Here is a 21,592-nt window from a genome sequence, read left to right as displayed (position 1 = left end):
GTTTTAGAGTTAAACCAAAAATCAATATCAAATTTGTCAAAAACCGATTTTGCGTATAAATTTCCGTTTTTCCTTCATTGTAAAATCAATACATTCATCGCTCCGCTCAGAATCTAAAATCGAAATTGTTTCATAATATTATACCTCCAAAAGAGTCAAATAATTTTAAAAATTGTGTCACGTATGGAAAATAGTCATATATTACTTTAGTAAGTACATGGTACATACAACTGTTAGTTTGCAATTGTTACTTACTGACTTAATTATATAAATTCATATACGTCTTACTAGAATGAATTCATTTTTAAACATTGCATTTGCATACCAACTTTCCTAAAAAGATGAGTTATTTTTTGTTAAAAGTATGAACTACTTGTATGAAAGACCTTGTATTGAATTTTCAAGCTTTTACTGTACAAATTTACCTAATATTTTATAAATTTAAAACTATAAATTGATTATTGAGGTTTTGTCAAAACTTGAACTTTAAATGCTTATAAAAAATAATCGTGTCTATGTATCGTCCATTTTTAAATAGTTAGGTATAATATAAAGCATTTAAGAACGGCCCTAAGTCTTGTATTACATTTTAAGCTTTTTGACCGAACCAATAATTTTTTATTGACATTTTTAGAAAAAGAATTAAAATTGATCAAGTACAATCTAAGAGAAGACGGTCTAACCAAGGTTACCAAACAGTTTTTCAATTATTTTCCCCGATTATTTTAAAAAATACTGAGAATTTTCAATTTCGACCTCCTAAAAGTTTCAAGTAGATCAAATTTGCTTCCAAAAACCTCCATCGAAGTTTATGATTAGATCATTTTTACTACTAGAAAAGTTGAAGTTGTATAAACATTTTCATATTTGCCTCACCTAAACGGCTAAACGTCTAAAATTATTATACGACATATTATGCTTGAATTGGAAAAAAATTATAAAGGGGATGTAAAAGCGTAAAAAATATGTGCGTACCTAAATATTGATTTGGATATAATTAGAAGCATAAATATTTTCTACGAAGAAAAGGGACTCCGTCCCCCGCGTCTGCCCTCATGGCTCATTTTAAGCACAGCCACCATTTAAAAATCTTGCGTACGCCACTCACGGACTAAGCTGATGTTAATATATTATTAATATTTTAGTCCGTGATCAATATTGAATATATCGGCTGATGAATGTTGATTCCAGTAATCAGTATCATTTGGTAGGGCGGCCGAGTGTCAGATTCAAGGCCCGTCATGGAAGACAAAAATGACTACGACGTTGTTCCACGCTTCATGGTGTAAGGTCTTGTAAAAATTAAAAACTGCGTACGATCAATCATAATTTAAGTATTTATATATTTTAAACTTATAGGCTATAGACCAATCATAATGCTGACGGGTTTTTCAAAAATCACAAATTTACAAAATTTTAGGAGAAATTACGAGTAATGACGTCGCGTACATCATTCTATTCTAGCCATAAGCGTTATCAAATTTCTTATCAATCGATAGACGATGGTTGTCATTCATCCGGACTCCGGAGTTCGTAAAAATCATCCAAGATGTACAGCACGTTTTACGGGTCTGTCCGTCCTGACGGTTCTGTGTGTCGTCAAGTGGCTACTGAGTAAATAGTAATTTTGTCTACCGTAGTCCGTAGTACCGTACTACCATAGATAAAAGAATACGTTCTACCGTAGTACCGTCAGTGGTCAGTCGTCACTATCGCTGTTGCACGTTGCTTCCCTCGTTCGTTCGCGCGACAGTCGTTCAAACCGCCCGTTCTTGTCCGAAAATCCATTCTGTTTATTTAATTTAAACGAAACGGTTCGTTGTTTTATGAAAGGAATGTTTTTTTAATTGTTGGTTTCTTTATTGTTTTGTTTTATAATCCGCTCCTGTTTTTTGTATTATAAATATTCAACATTTAATAACATAGTAATATACATTATAAATTTAGCTTCACGTACGTTACTAAGTGATTAATGAAGTAATGGCCGTTTGCAGTTCTGTAGTGAAGACTGTTGTACCCGATTACAGCAATGGTGACTGTGTCAAATTGTGCAGTGAACATTACTGGCCACCCAAAGATGAAAACAATCAAGTTTATCGACATTTACCTCCAACCACAGACACTGTGCTGACAAAACCATTTCCAATTAGAGGTAAATCATTTTCACACATATTTTTGTCTTGTGAATTAGTTGTGATAGCTTGTTTCCGTTAAGTAGGAATTTACCTAAGTTAATACCTAGTTAGGTAATAGCTCGGGTAATAGGTACTTGGGTAGTTAGAAATACCACTCATATTATACAAACCTATGAATATCTTTATTAAGGATTTAATATATTTTTTAGAATTAAAACAAATACCCTAGGTAGATAGTTATTAAAATATTATATGTAGTTTTGAATGAAAGATTGAAAGTTTTTAATTTTAACTATTGATTGACTAAATGTAATGATCAAACATATTTTAAAATAATTTATAGCCTAGTTTTAAATTGTAAGCTTAATTTGTCCATGCATTGGGTATTATCAAATTTGTTTAACTCCTTTAAGTAGTTAGTTAACTTAGATAATACCTATAAAAAATTTTTAGCTATTAGCTAAGAGTTAATTTAAAAGTTATTTCATATTAGTAAACTTGAAAAAGTTCAATAAAAAAATAACAATTTAGCAAGTTACCTACTTAAAAATCAATACTTTGTTTTTGTTATCACAAAGAATTGTAATTTTAAATATTATTGTTATTACCTTAATGTAGGTAGATATATAGGTAGGTATATATTTATAATTATTTATTGATTATTATTTCTTATTACATATACCTTACAACTTAAAATAATATAGGAAGTCAATAATATAACTATATAAATATAATTATCTAGCCGATCCCGTGCACTTTGTTGCCCGTTAAATGTACCAACTCTATTTGACTCAAACTTTGTTCAATTCGTTATTTAATATTCGGTGTATGGTGTTCAAAATTTATCTCAACTTTTCTTTTGCCTGGAATAAAAATTCTGATTCGCAGCAGTATACTATCAGATTGGCAATCGACCTGTGGTAGATCGCGGACCCCTTACTGTAAATAATACATAATCCTAACCTAACCTAACCATACTAAAATCCAATGAATAAAAAAACCAAATTTAACCCTTTTTAAATTAGCCAATATTTCCATCGTAAATTTCAAAATCCCTGTTTGAGCACTTCCCCAGGCTTCTATTAATTGGTCGTAGTGTGATGTTATATAGCCTATAACCTTCCTTGATGAATGCACTATCCAACTTAAAAATAATTTTTCAATTCGAACCAGTAGTTCCTGAGATTAGTGCATTCAAACAAACAAACTCTACAGCTTTATATATTAGTATAGATAGGTAAATGATTATTTTTTTTTAATCTATAATCAATATTTCATAATATTCTGAAGTGATGTTTAACCTTTAGATGTTTTTAGAAGTTGTTATTCTATAAGGTATTTATGTATAACATGATAATTGTTCTAAATATTCATTTATACAGTTTCATCTCAATTGAGATGTGTTATCCTTATCATCCATTTTAAAATACAAATAAGAGTAATTTATTGTTGCATTAATTGTTATTTAATTTTGTACCTAGGTACCTCTATATGTACCTAATGAAGATACTAACCTTTATAAATGGTCTAAGGTACAACTTTATAGCAGCACTAAGAAAACAACATTCCCTTATAAGTTATAACTTATAACAGTTATTGACGTTGTTACTAATATTCTTCATTAAACATGTATAATAATAAATAAATATTGAATACAGTGTCAGAAGTATTATTGACAATTATAATGGAAATCTGCAGAATAATAATAATTATAGTATACCGAAGTTTAAATTTTTTTTTTATTTACCAAGACATTTTTATAGTTATATTTTTGTAGGTACATTATATTAACCAGCACTTCTGCAATCTAATACAATATTTTTAAATGAAAACATTGTATAAAACTAATATTGTTAATCAAGAAATAAGTATTATTACCCATGCAACTTGTAAAATAAATAATATTATATAACACTACATATTACATATTTTATAAATAAAAGAGAAAAATTCAGGCCGGGAAAATGTATTACCCAGGCCACATTTGACATTTCTATATCTACATCGTAACTAGGTGGGTTTCTATGAGGGGGCTGATCATATGTTATAGGTACCTACATTTGTCGTCAGTGTCTTACTCTTATAAGTGTGCAACATGGAAAATGTAGATTCTGCAGTTCATGATTAGCTTTGTTAGTTTAAAAATAAAAGTGAATTAACTTATTATGAAACTTAATGGTAGGAATATTATATGTGTTCGTATGTCGGTTTTTTACGATAATTCAGTTTTTAAGCGAGTTCTGAGCATTTTTAAATTACACTATTTTATATACCCAAAAGTTTCTAGAAATTGAATCATCGTAAGAGACCAACATACAAACAAATATAATGTTCTTACCATTAAGTTAAGTTTCATAACACCTAAGTTGATTCACTCTAAATTTTAAACTAACGAAGCTAAACGTGAACTGTTGAGCATAAATTTGCTGTTCATTTTTATGCACTTGTAACGGAAGCTAGAAATGCGGGAGTAGTGACCAGCTCTTAATACATACAGACCAAAAAAAATAAACATTTGAGCTTACAATAAATTTCATATTTTAATCAAGTTTCATTGAATATTATTGTAAAAATTGCTATATAAAGTTGGATCGGACTAAAAATAGAGTATGAATACAACTTAGAGATCGACCACCGACCCTCAATCATATGCGCGAAGTAGTCATATAATTCTCTCTGATGAAGTAAACGCTATAATGCTGTTATGCGATCCAAAATACCAATCTCAGATGAGCAATATTTGTAGTTATTACTTATTAGTTATTAGTAGAGCCTTACTTAGGAATTTAAAGGGCTAAAAAGTGGGGCCTCTTAACTTAAAATATAAATTCAATATTTTATTTTACTATTTCATTTTTTATATTCAATTTGTACCTATTTTAAGATTATAAATAAATTATACCATAAGTCTATAAGTAATTTTATTATTTATTGTTGATTGATATATTATATAAATCGTGTATGACTGTATTACAGTAATATATGGAAGCCCTAATTGTGTTGGGGCCCGGGGCTGCAGCCCTCCTAGGCCCCCCTAAGTAGGCTCTGGTTATTAGTATTAAGTAGGTAATACAACTTATTGTATTATGCGTGTTTGTATAAAATAATATGTACTAATTAATAGTAATTATTTAAAATATGTTGCGTGGGGATGCGCAGAAGACCAATTTTAATATTTATTGTTAATTTTTTTTACTCATTTCTTTGATATTTAAAATTGTTTAGTTTATTCTTTATTACATAGTTTACTATTATATTTGGTGGATATCATTAAAAACTTAAAGGTTTTGATTAGGTGCCTAGCGGCTAGCTGTAACACAAAATGTCTGATTGAGTATCTACTTAATACACTATTTACAAATAAAAATACACTTACCTAACTATCTCATATTTATTAATAATAAATCTCGTAAATAATAAATTAAACATTATGGATAATATTTACTTTTTTCTTGGTGTTTCTTTGTGTTCACTATAGAACATTTCCATAGAACAAGAATTAAATGGTTACCTAACTAGATGTTCCAACATATAATGTAATTTTAGTTATTTATTATTAAAATATAGTAGGTATTTGTGTTAGTTAATTATTCCCATAATTAATACTTATTAGTTATCACTTTTATAGTTATACAACTATATAATATTTAAGTGAAGTTTTTATAAGGTTTTTATTTTTATGTTTCTACAATTATAAAGTTCTATTTTTGATATACCTAGCTTCCTCTTAAAAGATATTATAGCTCTAAAGCCATATAATTTTAATAATTAGTCTTGAATTCTTAAACATTATTTTCATTCTAAATTTCAAAGAAAAGATCTTATTTATAATTAATTAAAAGACATAAACTGATGTGACTTTTTTTAAATTGTACTGAAGACCCAAAACAATATATTTTTGGTTTTCATTTTACATTGTTTTTTATGGTCTTAAATTATTTAGTTTTTTAAAATATAATTCTTGAGCATTAATAAGTGACCTATTGAAATTATTTTGTTTCAAATGAAATAGTTTAGATTAAGATACCTAAAGAAATAACAGTTGATTTTGTCGTTCTGTGTCTGTTAATTAAATGCTCACAGTTTATAAGTGTGTTTTTAATCCTAATCATTTTTAAAAGTATTTAAAACAAATTTTAATTATAAATATGAGGTACCTAACTTATTATTATTGTAATTAAATATATTTTAATGATTAAAAATTATAAGTGTCAATTGTAAATATTATAATTTATATGTCTGTAATTATAATTGGTCCACTTAATACTTGAAACATAGGTAGGTAGTTATTTTCTGAGTATTTATATCTATATATTTTTCTTTTCATATGGCAATTTTTTATATTTTAATTGATATAGGTATGCATTTACATTTATATATTATTCTTCTATGACTACCGAGCATTCATAATATTTTAAAATTAAATTACTAATATAATAGATACATCCTAAGTAGGTAGGTACTATATGCAAATATGTTTGTTAATCGTTATGTAAATCTTAAATGACGAATAAATTAAGATTTCAATTACAATATGGTATGAATAAATAAATAATAGTTGAAATGTATTAGGTATTGTGTAATATATTGCACTTTGGACAGTGTGGTTTATTTTTATTTCGCATTACGCTGTTTTCATTATTTTATAGTTTTATACTTCAAATAATCTTGATTAAGTCGAATGAGTATTTTTTACTTGTACCTTTTTTTTTTTATTAAAATATAATTTTATAACAACTATCTAAACTATATGTATTTGTTTACCTAGCACTGTGTTTTAATGATTATTAAATTTAAAAAAAACTAAAAGCTAAAAGATCAATATTATGTTCTCCATATATTCCCATATTTTCTTACATTTTACTTAACCTACCTATTTCAAACATTAGTTGGTATTTAATTTAAAATTCTAAATAATTGAAATCCATACAACCCTAATATTTTTCAAAAGAACTGAATAAGTACCTAACTGAAAACCTGATACTTGGGAGTTGATTTTATAGTTAGTTTTTTAGTACTAGTTATTGACAGGCAGATACTAAGTATTAACTTTTTATTGAAATACACTAATTTTGTCTAGACTATCTAAATAGACATTTTGTAATAGTAATAATTATAGTTATCGTATCATAGTATTTATTATATGAGTAATGAGTTGAACTAATATTCTAAGAAATATTCTATAAATCAAATAGCTACCTAAGTAGTTTTAAATTAGGTTTTCCCTGAACTACATAAAATATGTATTAAACTATTAACCTATATTAATGGTTCTGGGCACCCATAAGTTTGTTTACATTTTTTATTCCAAAGTGTGAACACTCAACCAGAATAAATAATCCAGCCATGAATATTCTGTTGATTGCTGTTATATTTAGTGAAATTAAATCAATTATACTATTTCCGGAGATATTTTTGATAATTAAAAATTAATGTTAGGATAAGAAGACATCAAACATTTATTGTTAGATATTTATTTCCCTTGTCTAATATTGGACCACATTCTAAAAAAAAACTAAAAATAAAAAAAAATTATATTTGTAAAATTATTTGAGGAAGAGTTATAGAATTTTAATAACTATCAGTTAGAAAACTATAATATACCACAAATTAAACAATAAATACATCTAATTAAACACAAATATTTATTTTATTTTATTTTTTTATTAGTATTTAAAAATAAAATGTTTTCTAATTGAGTTACTTATCATAATAATTCTAAGAACACATAAAATTATCTTTTAGGTATGTCTGTTAACATTTAGCTTTCTACAGTTACCACTGTAATCTATCTGTTACTTATTGCGAAATAATTTTTCCCAATAAGCTAACCTCAAAGTTAACCTATGTTACATGTATGTCAGACAGATAAAATATACGGATGTATAGTGCTCTCATTATTGTATGTATAAAGTATAAATGTTACAGAAAAGTAAAAAGTAGTTGGATAAAAAAAGTAGTTGGATATAAAAATTAATAAAGATGGTTAATTACAAATTGAAAATTTAAATCTATAAATTAATTATTTAAGGTTTGGTTTTTATTTAGTTTTCTTAAGATTTATAAACAAAATACATTCAACTATATATTTAATATTGATTATTACTTAACCTGTATAAAAAAAATATTAAATAACAAGAAAACATAATCGTAGTACCCTAATAGCCAACCTACCCGTAAAGAAAAAAATTGAATAACAATATTATATGTATATAACTCGTGCAGTACATCTTAGCCATCGGGGACCTTTACGATTTACAAAATCAGGGGTCCACCAAATACTATATTATATTAAAAAACTATCATGATTTGTAATGCAAAACCAACTTAAATGTTAAATGTTAATATGAAATATGATTTAAATATTGTATATCCAACTTAAAATATAATTAACATTATATGTGTTGGTTATTACTTATTTCATCATGATATTTATGATTTACTAATATTCTTAGCCTCTTAGGTATTAATTGGTTATTTTCATATTATATTGTTATGAGTCCTGTGGAATCAGCTGAGGGCCAAGATGAAATGGATGAGTTTTAGTGGTTTACTAGTATTTGATAAATTAATTTTCGCTTCTGTTATAGATTTTTGAAAAATAAAAAATTCTTTTTTAGATTTGGGTGATTTTGGATTGAAATTATTGTTTTAAACAATTCTATAATACACATAACTTACTTATACATAATAAATATATTTACTTTTGAATACATATTAGAGTATGTGATTAAAATAACATGTACAATATTAGTATTTAGTAATAGGTATCTCCTCGGGTATCTCTTAAAATATAACTGTAGTCTATTAAATAATAAGTAGGATAGGAATTTTGATTTGAATTTAAAGGAAAAATGGTTATTCACATTTGAAAATAATAAGTTTTGTACCACCACACTATACTTCTTAAATGGTTTAAAAATTCTTCCAAGTTCCAACTCACAATACATTATACGGACATAATCACCCCTTGCACAGAATGCTTCGTAATCTTAACAATCTTAATTTTGATTTTAATAAGTAATTAAATAATATCATTGTTATAAATATGTTATATCATAGATTTATATTGCTAAATTAAGGTATTACCATTTAGTTTAAATTATGTTGTGTTTTTCCATATGTTCTAATTTTGTGTGTATTTGTATTATTATATTATTGTTATATCTATTAAATTTAAACTTAATCTGTTAATTTAAAATTGCCGTTTGGCGTTTATATATTATAAATAAATAAAATAAATAAATAAAAAAATTAAATAATTGAAAATACAGTCATTAAGTATACTTAAAAGTTCCAAAAATCATAATTTGAATAAACTCATTATTAAAGAGGAAAAAATGGGATTGTGCGCGCTCGGTGAATCACTCTGTATATAATAAAATATTTTTGTACGACCTAAATAAATTATAAATAAGGAACCCAACTATATTGTAGCACCTGAAATTCATGTTTACACACTCCTATGAGAGACTACTGGGTATTTTCTACTTTTGACACCCCAAAAGCCATAGTAGGTACCAATTACATAACATCTGTTTTCAAAAACAGTTTTAGAGAAAAAAAATGAAAATATTAATATTCTGAAAAGTATTGAGCTTTAAGTAAATTTTAAGCTTTGAAAGAAGAGTGGGGATTTCCCATCATGGTACTCCACTTATCTTATCATTCTTATTTATTTAACTTACAAATATTTCTAATACATTGGTGCATTTAATTGTGATACATTTGATTTTATTCAATGTTGTTGTTTACAACTTAATTATAGTATTTTTATATTTATATAATTATGCAGTTTTTATCAAGGTCATAAAATATTATACTGCTAAATAGTAAATAATACAAATCAAATATAGATTGGTACCTTGGTATGAGTCCTACCTACCTACATAAATAAATGTATTATAATTTATAATATGTGTATTTATAAATTGCTCATAATAATAATGATTATTAATAATACCTACTATATTATGGCATACTTGATATTTTTTTTTTTTGTGGGGGAGCGGTTGTCTTTTTCATATTTGTGGGTCACCATAACAAAAAAGGTTGGGAAACACTGGTATAAGCAATAAATACTTAAATTTGTAAATGTATTAGTAAACTTATAGGTAGGTAATATTATGTACTTATTAAAATGTAGGAAATGTTTCAATTTAGAGATAGTGTATTCCGTATTCATATCATCTTTACTACCTATTTGGTGGGAAATGTATAGAATATTATGTAATTTTCTTACATATGTATATTTCACATACTATGTAACTACTATTAAAAAAAAATTATTATAATAATATTCCTGCGTATTGCGTAACTATGGAGAGAAATATTTAGGAATTTTGCGCTCCCCCAAAAAAACGCCACCTTCTCAACCTAAATTTCTTTAGCAATATGTGTATTTGAAAAAACCACATGATAATGAAACTAATGCATTATTTACTACATGCCTACACTCATAATCTGAAAGATATACATACTAGGTATACATAAACAATAAATTTATTGAATCACATATTACATACAATGTCAGTATGCCATATATGTATAAGAATATTAAATATATTAAAATTAAAAATGTTTACGCTTTTTCATTGGCAAAGGTTATTGATACCTTATAGGTAATATCATCATAATCTAAGTTCTTTGTTAAACATGATTCTATGGTTAAGACAGCCAAAGAATTCATCTCTGTAGTTTTCGTTATTTATTGTCTGTAGTTTTTGAAGTCAAATAGAACTTGACCCTTTTCAAGACTGAAAAAGATCTCTCAGCAGAACAGTTAGATATAGGACAAGAAAGAAAAATTCTTCACGCAATTTCTACATATGGATACAAATCTTGATGGTTAATTTTTATGATCAAAGAGTACATTTTAATTGCAGTATTAGGTAATTCAACACTTGGTAATGTTAACAAAAAACTTCTAAAATGGATACATTAATTTGCAAATGTAGAGGCTAGATCGTTGTTGTGGTAATACTTTTGTAAATTTTCAGCATTTTCATAAGCTTTAGATGGTGTCAAATTAGTAATATTAAAAAAAATCAAAATTTACTATTAACGTTACGATAATATTACTGGCACGACCGTCTACGAAATATTTTTCGTTATAAGAGCCCGTGTAATATCTTATCAGTTTCCATTCTGCTTTCATTTATTCTGAGTATCTCAATTCTTCGGTTTTCAGCGTCGGCTAAACACATATCGTAGGTTATCGTATCATATTAGTATCATTACTTTTTTTATCACCCAAATGACCTAGGTACCATATTATATCAAAATGCTCTCCGTAATTCATAATTTACCGCTCGGGGCCCAAGCCTCCCTGACCCCTCCCCCACCCCCCAAATACGTCACCGTGCGTACCTAAGCTGTAGATATTAATTTTGTTTCAAATCAAACAATTGTAATTTTATGCAATCATGTGTAATTTTGAGTTATGCTTTTTATTTATTTTTATTTGAGTTGACCAAGTCTATATTATCCTAAAACGCAATTATTAAAACATGTAACAAAATGAACACTATAAATGATTTTAGTACAATGCCTCAAACATAATTTGCCTTAAGTTGCGAGACGCGAGTTATGATTATGGTTTATGGATAATGTATCTTTGAATAAAAACAGGGGAAGTCGATCCGTCGTATGGTATTTATGTTTCGAGTGGATCTCGTTATTGAGGTTTTTGAGTTGATCACTGTAATGGATATTTATTAAATTTGAATTTAATGTAAATAATTGGATACGAAAAACGATTCTGAGCTGAGGCGTGTCAGCTTTTATTCCTAAGGATATTTTATTTGAATTTGTTTTTATTAATTCATAACTAGTCTGCTAGTCCAACACTGTTAATTTATTTACCTTTTCGGTATATTTCTGTACAATTTAAAGTAACCTATCGGTGTCCTCACTGGACATCTTTCTTAATTACCTACTGTTCAATGTATTTTTAAAGACTAGCTTTCTTTTAGTGTCAGTCTGTCGTTCTTGAGTTTTTGCTGAAATTGCGTACATATGTTGTACTAATTTTGTACTACAAAATAAATTCCTCAGTTACTCTGTGTACTTCCTTAGTTACGGGTGACTTACCCAATACTCCAATATTGACAAGACTAATAGGCCTTAAACCTACGTGGTTTTAATTTATTTTATTTTGCAACATAGTTAATTGAAATTCAAGAACAACTCTATGAGAAATCTTGTTATACTTTTTGAGTTTTTTGACATTATTTTTACTAATGTATACCTACATTTATTAACATAAATAAAAAAATTCAGATGTATAAATAACAATAAAGGCAAAACATTATTTTTGATTATTGTACAATGTTAAGAACTATTAGTACATGGCTCCTGATATATTGCTTAAAGGCAGTTAAAAAATATTAAAAATATATAAGCACAATTTTTTTTTATAAGCATTCAAGGTTGGAATATTTTTTTAAAATTTTATCAAATTTAAAAATTATAAATTTTTTGTATTTAAAAATTTATAAACTCTTCAACTTTTATATATATTATATATATATAAATTACTTTATTCACAACAATATCATCATAATATATATACTTAGTAATACCATAGACTGACTAACCGTCTTCGCTCTGAATCGTTTTTCTTATACAATGATATTTATCATTGAATTCAAATTTAACACCATCCATTACAGTGACCCACTTGTAACCTACAACCTACTGTACAGCAAAGCGACACCCACTTGCCCACCTTTTTTAAGATTATTTTTCGATAATTTTGAAAAGCACTGGAAAATTTTGAGCCAAAGTACCTACTAGATTGAATTTGCTTGAAACTGTTCAATAAATTAAAAATATAATTTTTTTCTGCTCCTATAGAGGCGACATCAGATACACACAAAAAAAACACACACCCATTGTAAATGACCATACATTGTGAAACCGGTGTTTTTATATTTCGCTCGGCGCTTAGGATCTAAATTTATAATTATTACGATCTATTATATTATGTTCAGGAAAGATCGACATGCTTTCTTGTTCTAAGTATACTTCATTATATCAAAGCATGCAACGAATGTTGTTTAGCTTTTGGCGGCGTGTATTTACTTACTTATTTTTATTATGGGTACACTTGTATAGTTTGCATGTTTTGTACAACCTACTGACTTACAATATCCACTAATTAAATTAATTAGTAGATATTGTAAAACCCCGTGTTCATTTCAAGACTCTAAAACTACAAAAAATGTAGTATTACATTATTCATAAACAAATATAATATTTTTGTGAACACAAAAATAAGTTAGTACCCTTTTTTTGTTTAATTCATTCAACTTGATTGTTTTAACATATTAAGAAGACGCTACACCCGCATGGTGTTGTCTTCATCTTACAAATGTAAAACATTGCAAAAATTGTATTGCGATGGTAAGAAGAGAACATTTACTGTGCAACGTCGTTTTTATTTTTTCGATATTAGAACTCAAAAAAAAGTTATTCAAGTTTAAAAATTAATTATTTTTTTTATTTTTTCAACTAAAAACAACTTTCACTTGAATAACTTTTTAAGTATCAAAAAAATAAAAACGACGTTGCACAATAAAGGTTCTCCTCTTTATAGTGTGAAAATTTGGTTGCTTAGCTTGGACTACAGCCTGAGTCGTTCTTACCCGCGCAAAACAGTTTTTTGCAATATTTTACATTTGTGAGACGGAGTCAACATATGCGGGTGTAGCGTCCTCTTAACTAACGTACACTAATATATAATATATACCTATGTATTTATAAATGCTGCCTATATAAACCACGCATTCTGACATAGGTATTCAATACTCTTAGTATATTTACAGGGTTTTTACTAATATTTCGTCATATTGCATTGGTTTTCTAATTTCTTATAACAAGCAAGTGAGCATATACAGCAATATTTAAGTCCCCGAGTTACTGTTTAATGAATATTGAATACAATATATATATAATTTAATATATAGTGCATGCCCGGCATGGCTCAGTATTTCAAGGTATGAGATTTTAATACGTTTGTTTAGCACACGCAAAGAAAAAGCAAGAGTTACGAATTATAAGATTAGTTTAAACAAAAAGCGCATTCATACACAATATACCTTGTATGATATGATATGATGAGTGTTATATAGTATAATATATAGTATTATATATTATATAATGTTATATTATTCGTATTCGTTTATAAATATAAATAAACAATTGGGCGTGCGCGCGCTGCTGCTAGCTGTATTAGCACCGCGCGGCGGTGGTGGATTCTGCGGTATCGGACCGGTTTGATGGAGGTGGAGTTTCCGTCCGCGAACGCTGTATTCTGCGAACGCTGCATTTTCCGTTAGCCATGCATCATAACCGTGACTGCGAGTCGCAGTTCGTAACGCTCGCCTCCAGATACCAGAATAAAAACACTAGGATCGTGTCTAAAATCTACGTCAAGGGTGAGTACACGCCAAAGGTAGTTTCCCTGTCTAATTGAATATTACCTACAAACAGTAGGCGTTGAGTGAACTTCATCATTGAGTATACGCTTTAGGTTACTGTAATGGTTAGATTTTAATTCAATAATAAATCATTGTATAGGAAAAACGATTATGAGCAGAGACAGTCTGTCAGTCTATATTTAGTATATTGATAGATACTGACAGATTGCTACTATAGTATAATATTTATTATACTATTAATGTTACGGTAGGTGTTGTATGGAATAAATAGGCTATAACTTAAAATTGATCTAAATATTTTGAAAGTTCCTGTAAATATTGTTAAATTACAAAAAGAATAACTAAAATCGTTAATACGATATGGTTAAAATATCCAATTTCGTCAAAATTTGAACTTCAATTATCTATAGAAAAAATTATGCTTATGTATTTTTTGAGATTTTTATGTTTCAATAAGAACTATTTATGTGAGATCTTTTATTACATTTTCAAGCTCTTTGACCAAGTTTCAAAAATGTTATAATTATTTAAAAAAATACTAAAGATGGTCATTTCTTTTATAGATTTACCTATTTGTGTCATGGATATTATCTTTAAACAATACATTTTTGTTAAATGATTTATTATTTCTCGTAACCACTTTATACCTATTAAATAATTAATATTAATATTTAATGTATTTATGGAGCATCTGCTATAATTCATTCAAGTACAGTTTATTGTTGGATAATATATATATTATTTTTTATATTCCTATTGTATTGTAGTATTTAACATAGTATAAGAATCATTATATTCACAACTTTGGTCTTTGAAGAATCGTATTGTAAATTGTTATTTTAGTAAGTTTTTCACTGAAATCTTCGGCACAGCAAAATGTAAAACATTTTTATTTGTGTGTTTTGTATTTAAATGTCTAATTTTCTAACATGAATATTATATCATAAATACCAAATAGTAACACCAGGTAGTAGGTATATTTTATTCTGGCGGTATGCGTCAATAGCAAATCTGGTGGTCGCAGCAAATGTGTCTGCGGAGGAGACTTTCGGTATTGTTTATTACATAATTAAATTTACTTATTATGATATAAAAATAAAAAATTCAGTACATCCATTAAGTTATTATTACTATTTTAATTTAATGTGTGTTGTTTAGTAAGGTGTACAAAGTCATATTTACAATTACAAATACTTAAATTGTTTTTAAACTTTTATACATTAGTAATTAAAATTATATTTACACTTAAATATAGAAAATTAATACAAAGGTACTTTGTACTATTTTTAAACTACATTAAACTCTAATTTGCTTAGTATTTGATGCCTAACATCCTCTAATAAAGCATAATATGGTTTTTGGTATGGTGAAGTGTGGGAGGAGGGTTGTAAATAAATAACGCTAATACGTTTATGATACTCCACAAGGCACAAAGTAACTTATTTCAATGGTGGTATATTTAAATTTCAAAATACAATTTATTTAATGTTCTCGTATTATTCAATGGAACAAATAACATTAATTTCCGTATGTGTATCTAATTTACACACAATAACAATTATACAAAACAAATTTGTACATTGTACTAACATTACTTAATGGTATAATATTATGTCACCATTGTGTTGATAGTAAAATACCCGAAAAAAGTTAATAGAATGAGTATCCGTCATTTGCGCGGGCGGGTGGTGTGGTCTCGTGATAGAGAGGTTGCAGTTATATATACAAATATAAGGGAAATTTACATGGAATTTTTCATATTGACCTCTCAAAAATACCAACTTGATTCATTTTTCTATATCACAAAAGATGCTGATATCGAAAATTGAGCATTTTTACTACCACAAATATTGATGAAAAAACTTATCCTCAGCAAATAAAAATTGGTATGGACTATAGCCAACCCACCATTAGTTGCTATAGGATTTTTTTAGATGAAACAAAATGATTGTTAATATATTGTTTTTTTTTCAAATGTACAATAAAATACAATAGTACATGTAACAGGTGGATTGCCTATCTTGGTCGAATTAGTTCACAATCGAGGTATACCAATGCCGATTTGCCGGTGACCTGCAGAGGTACACTAAAACCGATGTATGTACACCGACACACCGTTATAGCACCGTATTTTATACTTGTTCAATTTTTCCCTTGCGATGTCTGGTTGATGGTTATACAGCTATAGTATCATATAAATTATACTATTATGATAATTAATTGTTAATAATATAATGAACGCTATATTTTCGTCAAAAATTAATTCAACTAGGTATACCGTATTAAATATCATAAAATACACATAGTACTATAGGCTGACAGACCATCTCCGCTTAGATTCGCTTTTCGTATTCAATGTTTTATCCTTAAGGGTGTCAGTGCTGGTTTTTCCAATTTTCCGAAATTCTATACAATTTGTGTGTATTATATCAACGAAAATGACTTAACAGAAAAAACTCTTACGCCCTGTAAATTAGTCGGATTTCGTTAATTTTTTATTTATTTAATAGAAGAACATTTTTCAGATCAGAACAAAGGCCGAATTTTAATTTTACTTTAAATAGTGGTAGAAAAATACGTTTTAAAAATAACAAAAATTGTGCATTATTCAAATGCATTCTATATTACCTTCTATAATTTTATTTTTGAATATCAGACTGACTCGACCTGCAAAATGTTCTCTTTTTTTTTAATTAAAAAAAAAATTAATTAATAAAATCTAACTATTCTAGGGCGTGAGAGTTTTTTCTGTAAGACTTTTTTGTACTAAAAAACACACTAGCTTCAACGCCCTTTAGAGGACGTCTCACCAAAAAGTTCAAATTCAAATTTAATACATATTATACAATAATGCAGTGACTTACTCAATGCTGAGATACTCAATACTCGACATTACTGTAACTGTAAAGTAGAGTGGTTAGCTACTTTCCCCTTTTTAATACCTATTTATATTCATACCTATAGTTTTAAAATGTAATACAAGGTTTTATATAAGTTTTAAGAGTGTTTAAAGTTTTGATTTTGATGAAATTGGATATTCTCCCCATTAACATATTTATAGGGAGGGAAGAGGTCTCCATAAAAAATTCTTAAATGCGTCACTGATTCGCTGGTAAAATAATGATTTCTCATCAATCGATTTTAGTATTTTTGTTGTAACTCAAAAAGTATGAATTATTGAAAATTGAAACATTCTACTATTAGATAGGTACTTAAAAATTATTATTTTTCATACTATTTTAATAATACTCCTATGCCCACACGACGTGTTGTTATAACTATTATTTATTTAATTTTAATTTTCTTCTGATTTGTAAATACTTTAAAACGTAGCCGATAGTATCTTTTATTACTAATATTTATTACTAATTGTTATCTATTTTACAAATGTTAAAGAAATGTATTTAATCAACAATAAGTTAGATGACATACGTCAGTGTAATTTTATCTAATAAAAAAAAAAATAATAATAATACTCTATACTTTTTTTTTATTAGGTTTTAAGGCTTCGACGACTGAGGTCATTAGTCTGTAAGGTGGGTAGGGTTGGTACAGTAGGATTGGGACTGTCGGTTAAGGAACACGTGTGTGTGGCAAGGTTTTTGCGCACTACGAACCCGGGTGGTCACCCATCCGAGAACTATTGGCAGCGGCCGTTGCTTACTCTCAATCACGTAGCGTGATTGATTTCAGCCACTGCGCCACGCCGAGCCACCTTTATACTTTTATATTGTATTTTCAAGACATTGTAATAAATTATACCTATTTATAATTTACAAAATACTTTGGCACTTTTTAGTTTTCCAGCTATTAATAACTCTTAAAATTTTCTACTTTTTTAATTTTTTCTGTTTGTTAATAAAATTGTTTTTTTTCATATCAAAAAGCTTGATAATGTGTTACAAAGTTTCACATAATATGTTTTTACACCAATTTAATTAAATCACTATACAGCAGAAAAAACCACTAAATAACCCATAGTTTTATTTTTTAGTAACAACTAGCAAGTAAAATCTTGTTTTAAAATATTAGAAACTTGTTAATAAATATAAGTAATGAGTTTTTTAAACACGTTCATTGTGACAGATATAAAATATTGATATATTAATATTGAATACATAATATGCAGTTCTTAACTGTACTATTAAAATATAGAACTTGCAACAGGTAATGATAATTTGAATGATTTTACTATTTTTTTGGTGAAAATATGAATGTAAATTATACCTAAGAAAATAAGTAATATTTATAATTTATAATATAATTTTTGTTTAATATTTAAAAATAAAACTTATATACGCAATTAAACTTGAATTTTGCACAGTATGCAATTTTTCTAGCAAATGTTAAAAAACTATATGTTTTACGAACACTAAGATTTTTGACTTGCTGCCCGTTTTAAAATTCATACGCACTAACATAATATTTTCATCTAGCTTCTATTTATAAAAATTATATTTAATAGTTTAGCTTTTCTTAAATACATTTTGTCATACCAATGGATAACATAGAGTGGTAATTCAGTAATTGTCTTGTATGTTATCTACCGCAACGCCGTTAGTGCTGTATGCTGACTACCATAACATTTTTATCTAGTAGCGTACCTAAATATTGTAATTCTAACAATGCGAAGATCTATTTAATTTACTATCAGCTATTAAGATGTATAATATATCATCAGAACAAACCATACAAACTCGTTAAGCTTAGGACACTAAGACTATATAATATTATTGATATTTTAGCAGTATAATATTTTATATTTATTTAAGACTGATCTAAAATAAAATAAAATCTTCTGGTGCACATAATAAACGATTGAATGTTAATGGATTTCACCCATAATGTGTAATGAATTAATTATTAGAATGTTGTAGAACTTATTTATTCAGAATTATTTGTAGTATCAAAATACTTATGCACCTATTTGCGGTATATACGGCATACCTACTATAGGTACATTAAAAAGTACTAATAGCCATAGTTACCATATAAATTATAATTCAAAAATATTGACAATACAATGATTATTTAAGTGTTAATTACTTTATTATACTTTACGTAGTTACTTAAAATAACAAAACTATGCCATACCAAATTATACTAACTTAGAAGAAAATATATGTATTGAAAGAAAATCAATGTTGAATTATTATTAGAGATGTTAGATCTTTGAATCTTTCTCACAATTATATTAATTTGGTAGATACTTAATAAGTAGCTTTTAACTTTGTAATGAGTAATGACTAATTAGTAATAACTTATGGTTTCGTATTAATGTAAAACCTATTATTTTTCCTTATAATAAAACAATGTGTTACACAATAGACTTGGTGAATGTAATTTTGCAGAATCTTACATATTTTAAGGAGTAGTTTGACAAGAAAAAATAATTTTTTTTAATATATTTAGTATAGGTATTCGATACTTTGTGCGTCCTTAGTATTTTTATTTAGTTAGGTTTTAGGTTTTTAAATATAAGTTTAAAATGTTTAGATAGGTGTCTTTAAGCTAAATTCCCATTGTGTCCGTCCATAGTTTCTGGTATATAAGTATAGTTACAATAAATTGTTGATTTGGTTAAAAAGGATACAGATATTTTTTGTAACATATTATTATATATTATTATGTGCTAGCTCAGCGGTTCTTAAACTACCACCTGAGGGTCCGCGACACGCTGTCCGTGGTGGCTCTATCTAAAAATAAAATATTACATTTATATGAAAAATAAAATATAATAAAAATAAAAATAACTATAAACGTGTATGTTTGTACGTACCAGTGATTTGTAACATAAAATAAGTAATAAAACATTGAATATGATAACATGGGATATTTTATTGTAAAAAAAGTTATTCGAAGTCCGTGTTCACTAAAAGTTTAAGAATCGTTGTGCTATCTGAATATCTGATGCTCAGCATTGCCGGTGAATAATGAAATGTTTGTGGATTTACCTCTGCAGGTTAAACTCCATTAAATGTAAACGGCACAGGTTTTTAACACTATTATTTTGCGTTATTTTAACCAAATATAAAATACGGGTCTAAAGTTATATCCAATTATAATAAAAAATAGTTCAACCTATCGTATTACTAATTAAAAAAACATTACTCCTAATTGTATTATTATAATATTCTTAAATTATAAATTAATATCCTAAGAAATGAGGCTGCAGACTAGGGTTGACATCACGGAATAATTCCCAGAGCGTTACGTCAACGGCATCTTCCCTTGAAATACAAAATGAATACGTACCTACATATTTTGATGTAATTTTATTTTGTAACAGCATTTACTTGATAACTTTAAGTTAAAATTATATTATAAAAAAATATTTTCTTATAATACTAAAGCAACGGGAATCGTCAGACACAAATAAATATTAGTCAGTAAATCATGTAAATGTTAATCTATAACCGAACGTCTAAGTTGATTAATTCTGAACTAAGTATGTAGGATTTTGTCTTACGTATTTAGTTTCTATGATATACTATAACAATTTGTTACCACTGACTGAACTATTTTTTTTTATTTATTCAAGAAAAGATAACCCTTGTCATCGTGGTCATTGGAAGTTACATTTTTTTTTATAGTAAAATACAAAAACAATAGGTGTAGTACCTAAAAAGGCTGGGACACAATTGAGCATAAAACACCTTTTTTGCTACACGATTGAGCAAAATTGTCGGCGTATCAAAGGAAATCGGAATACAAAAGAAAACCTACACGATAGAGCATAAAAAACTCTGCAACGTTGCCATTTAAACTATATTATACAAAAATATTTATTTAAATAATTATAATAATATTTATAACATATCAAAAAAATAACATGATTTCATAGTCAATAATATAGTCACATTTCATAAATCTGTATGATAATAATAATAATAAAATCAAAATATGCGGTACAAATTAAACAAAATACTGCACGGTTTATAAGTCAAGAATACTATAATACTATTGAGCACTGATATTATTTCTATAATAATTTTGGAATTGTATCTTAATTTA

At 27.2% G+C, this 21,592-nt stretch overlaps 1 protein-coding gene across 6 annotated transcripts in view; it reads left to right on the top strand.

Annotated features, from left to right (window-relative positions):
* The first annotated feature begins 1,502 nt into the window (after positions 1–1,502).
* Positions 1,503–21,592, top strand: part of LOC132940709 (6-phosphofructo-2-kinase/fructose-2,6-bisphosphatase) — a 36,279-nt gene continuing 16,189 nt past the window's right edge. For 3 of the 6 annotated variants that reach the window (XM_061008414.1, XM_061008420.1, XM_061008415.1), the window contains exon 1: positions 1,503–2,152. In XM_061008414.1, coding sequence (XP_060864397.1) covers positions 1,981–2,152 — 172 coding nt within the window. In that variant the 5' untranslated portion in view covers positions 1,503–1,980. Of the gene's footprint in view, positions 2,153–14,436; positions 14,576–21,592 lie in introns of those variants that run through there. The other 3 variants (XM_061008419.1, XM_061008416.1, XM_061008417.1) reach the window with 3 other exon arrangements.

The sequence above is a fragment of the Metopolophium dirhodum genome, chromosome 3, assembly GCF_019925205.1.
Source record: "Metopolophium dirhodum isolate CAU chromosome 3, ASM1992520v1, whole genome shotgun sequence".
Taxonomy (NCBI): Eukaryota; Metazoa; Arthropoda; class Insecta; order Hemiptera; family Aphididae; genus Metopolophium; species Metopolophium dirhodum.
The sequence above is the reverse complement of the archived record's forward strand: the minus strand, read 5'-3'. Positions and strand labels throughout refer to the sequence as shown.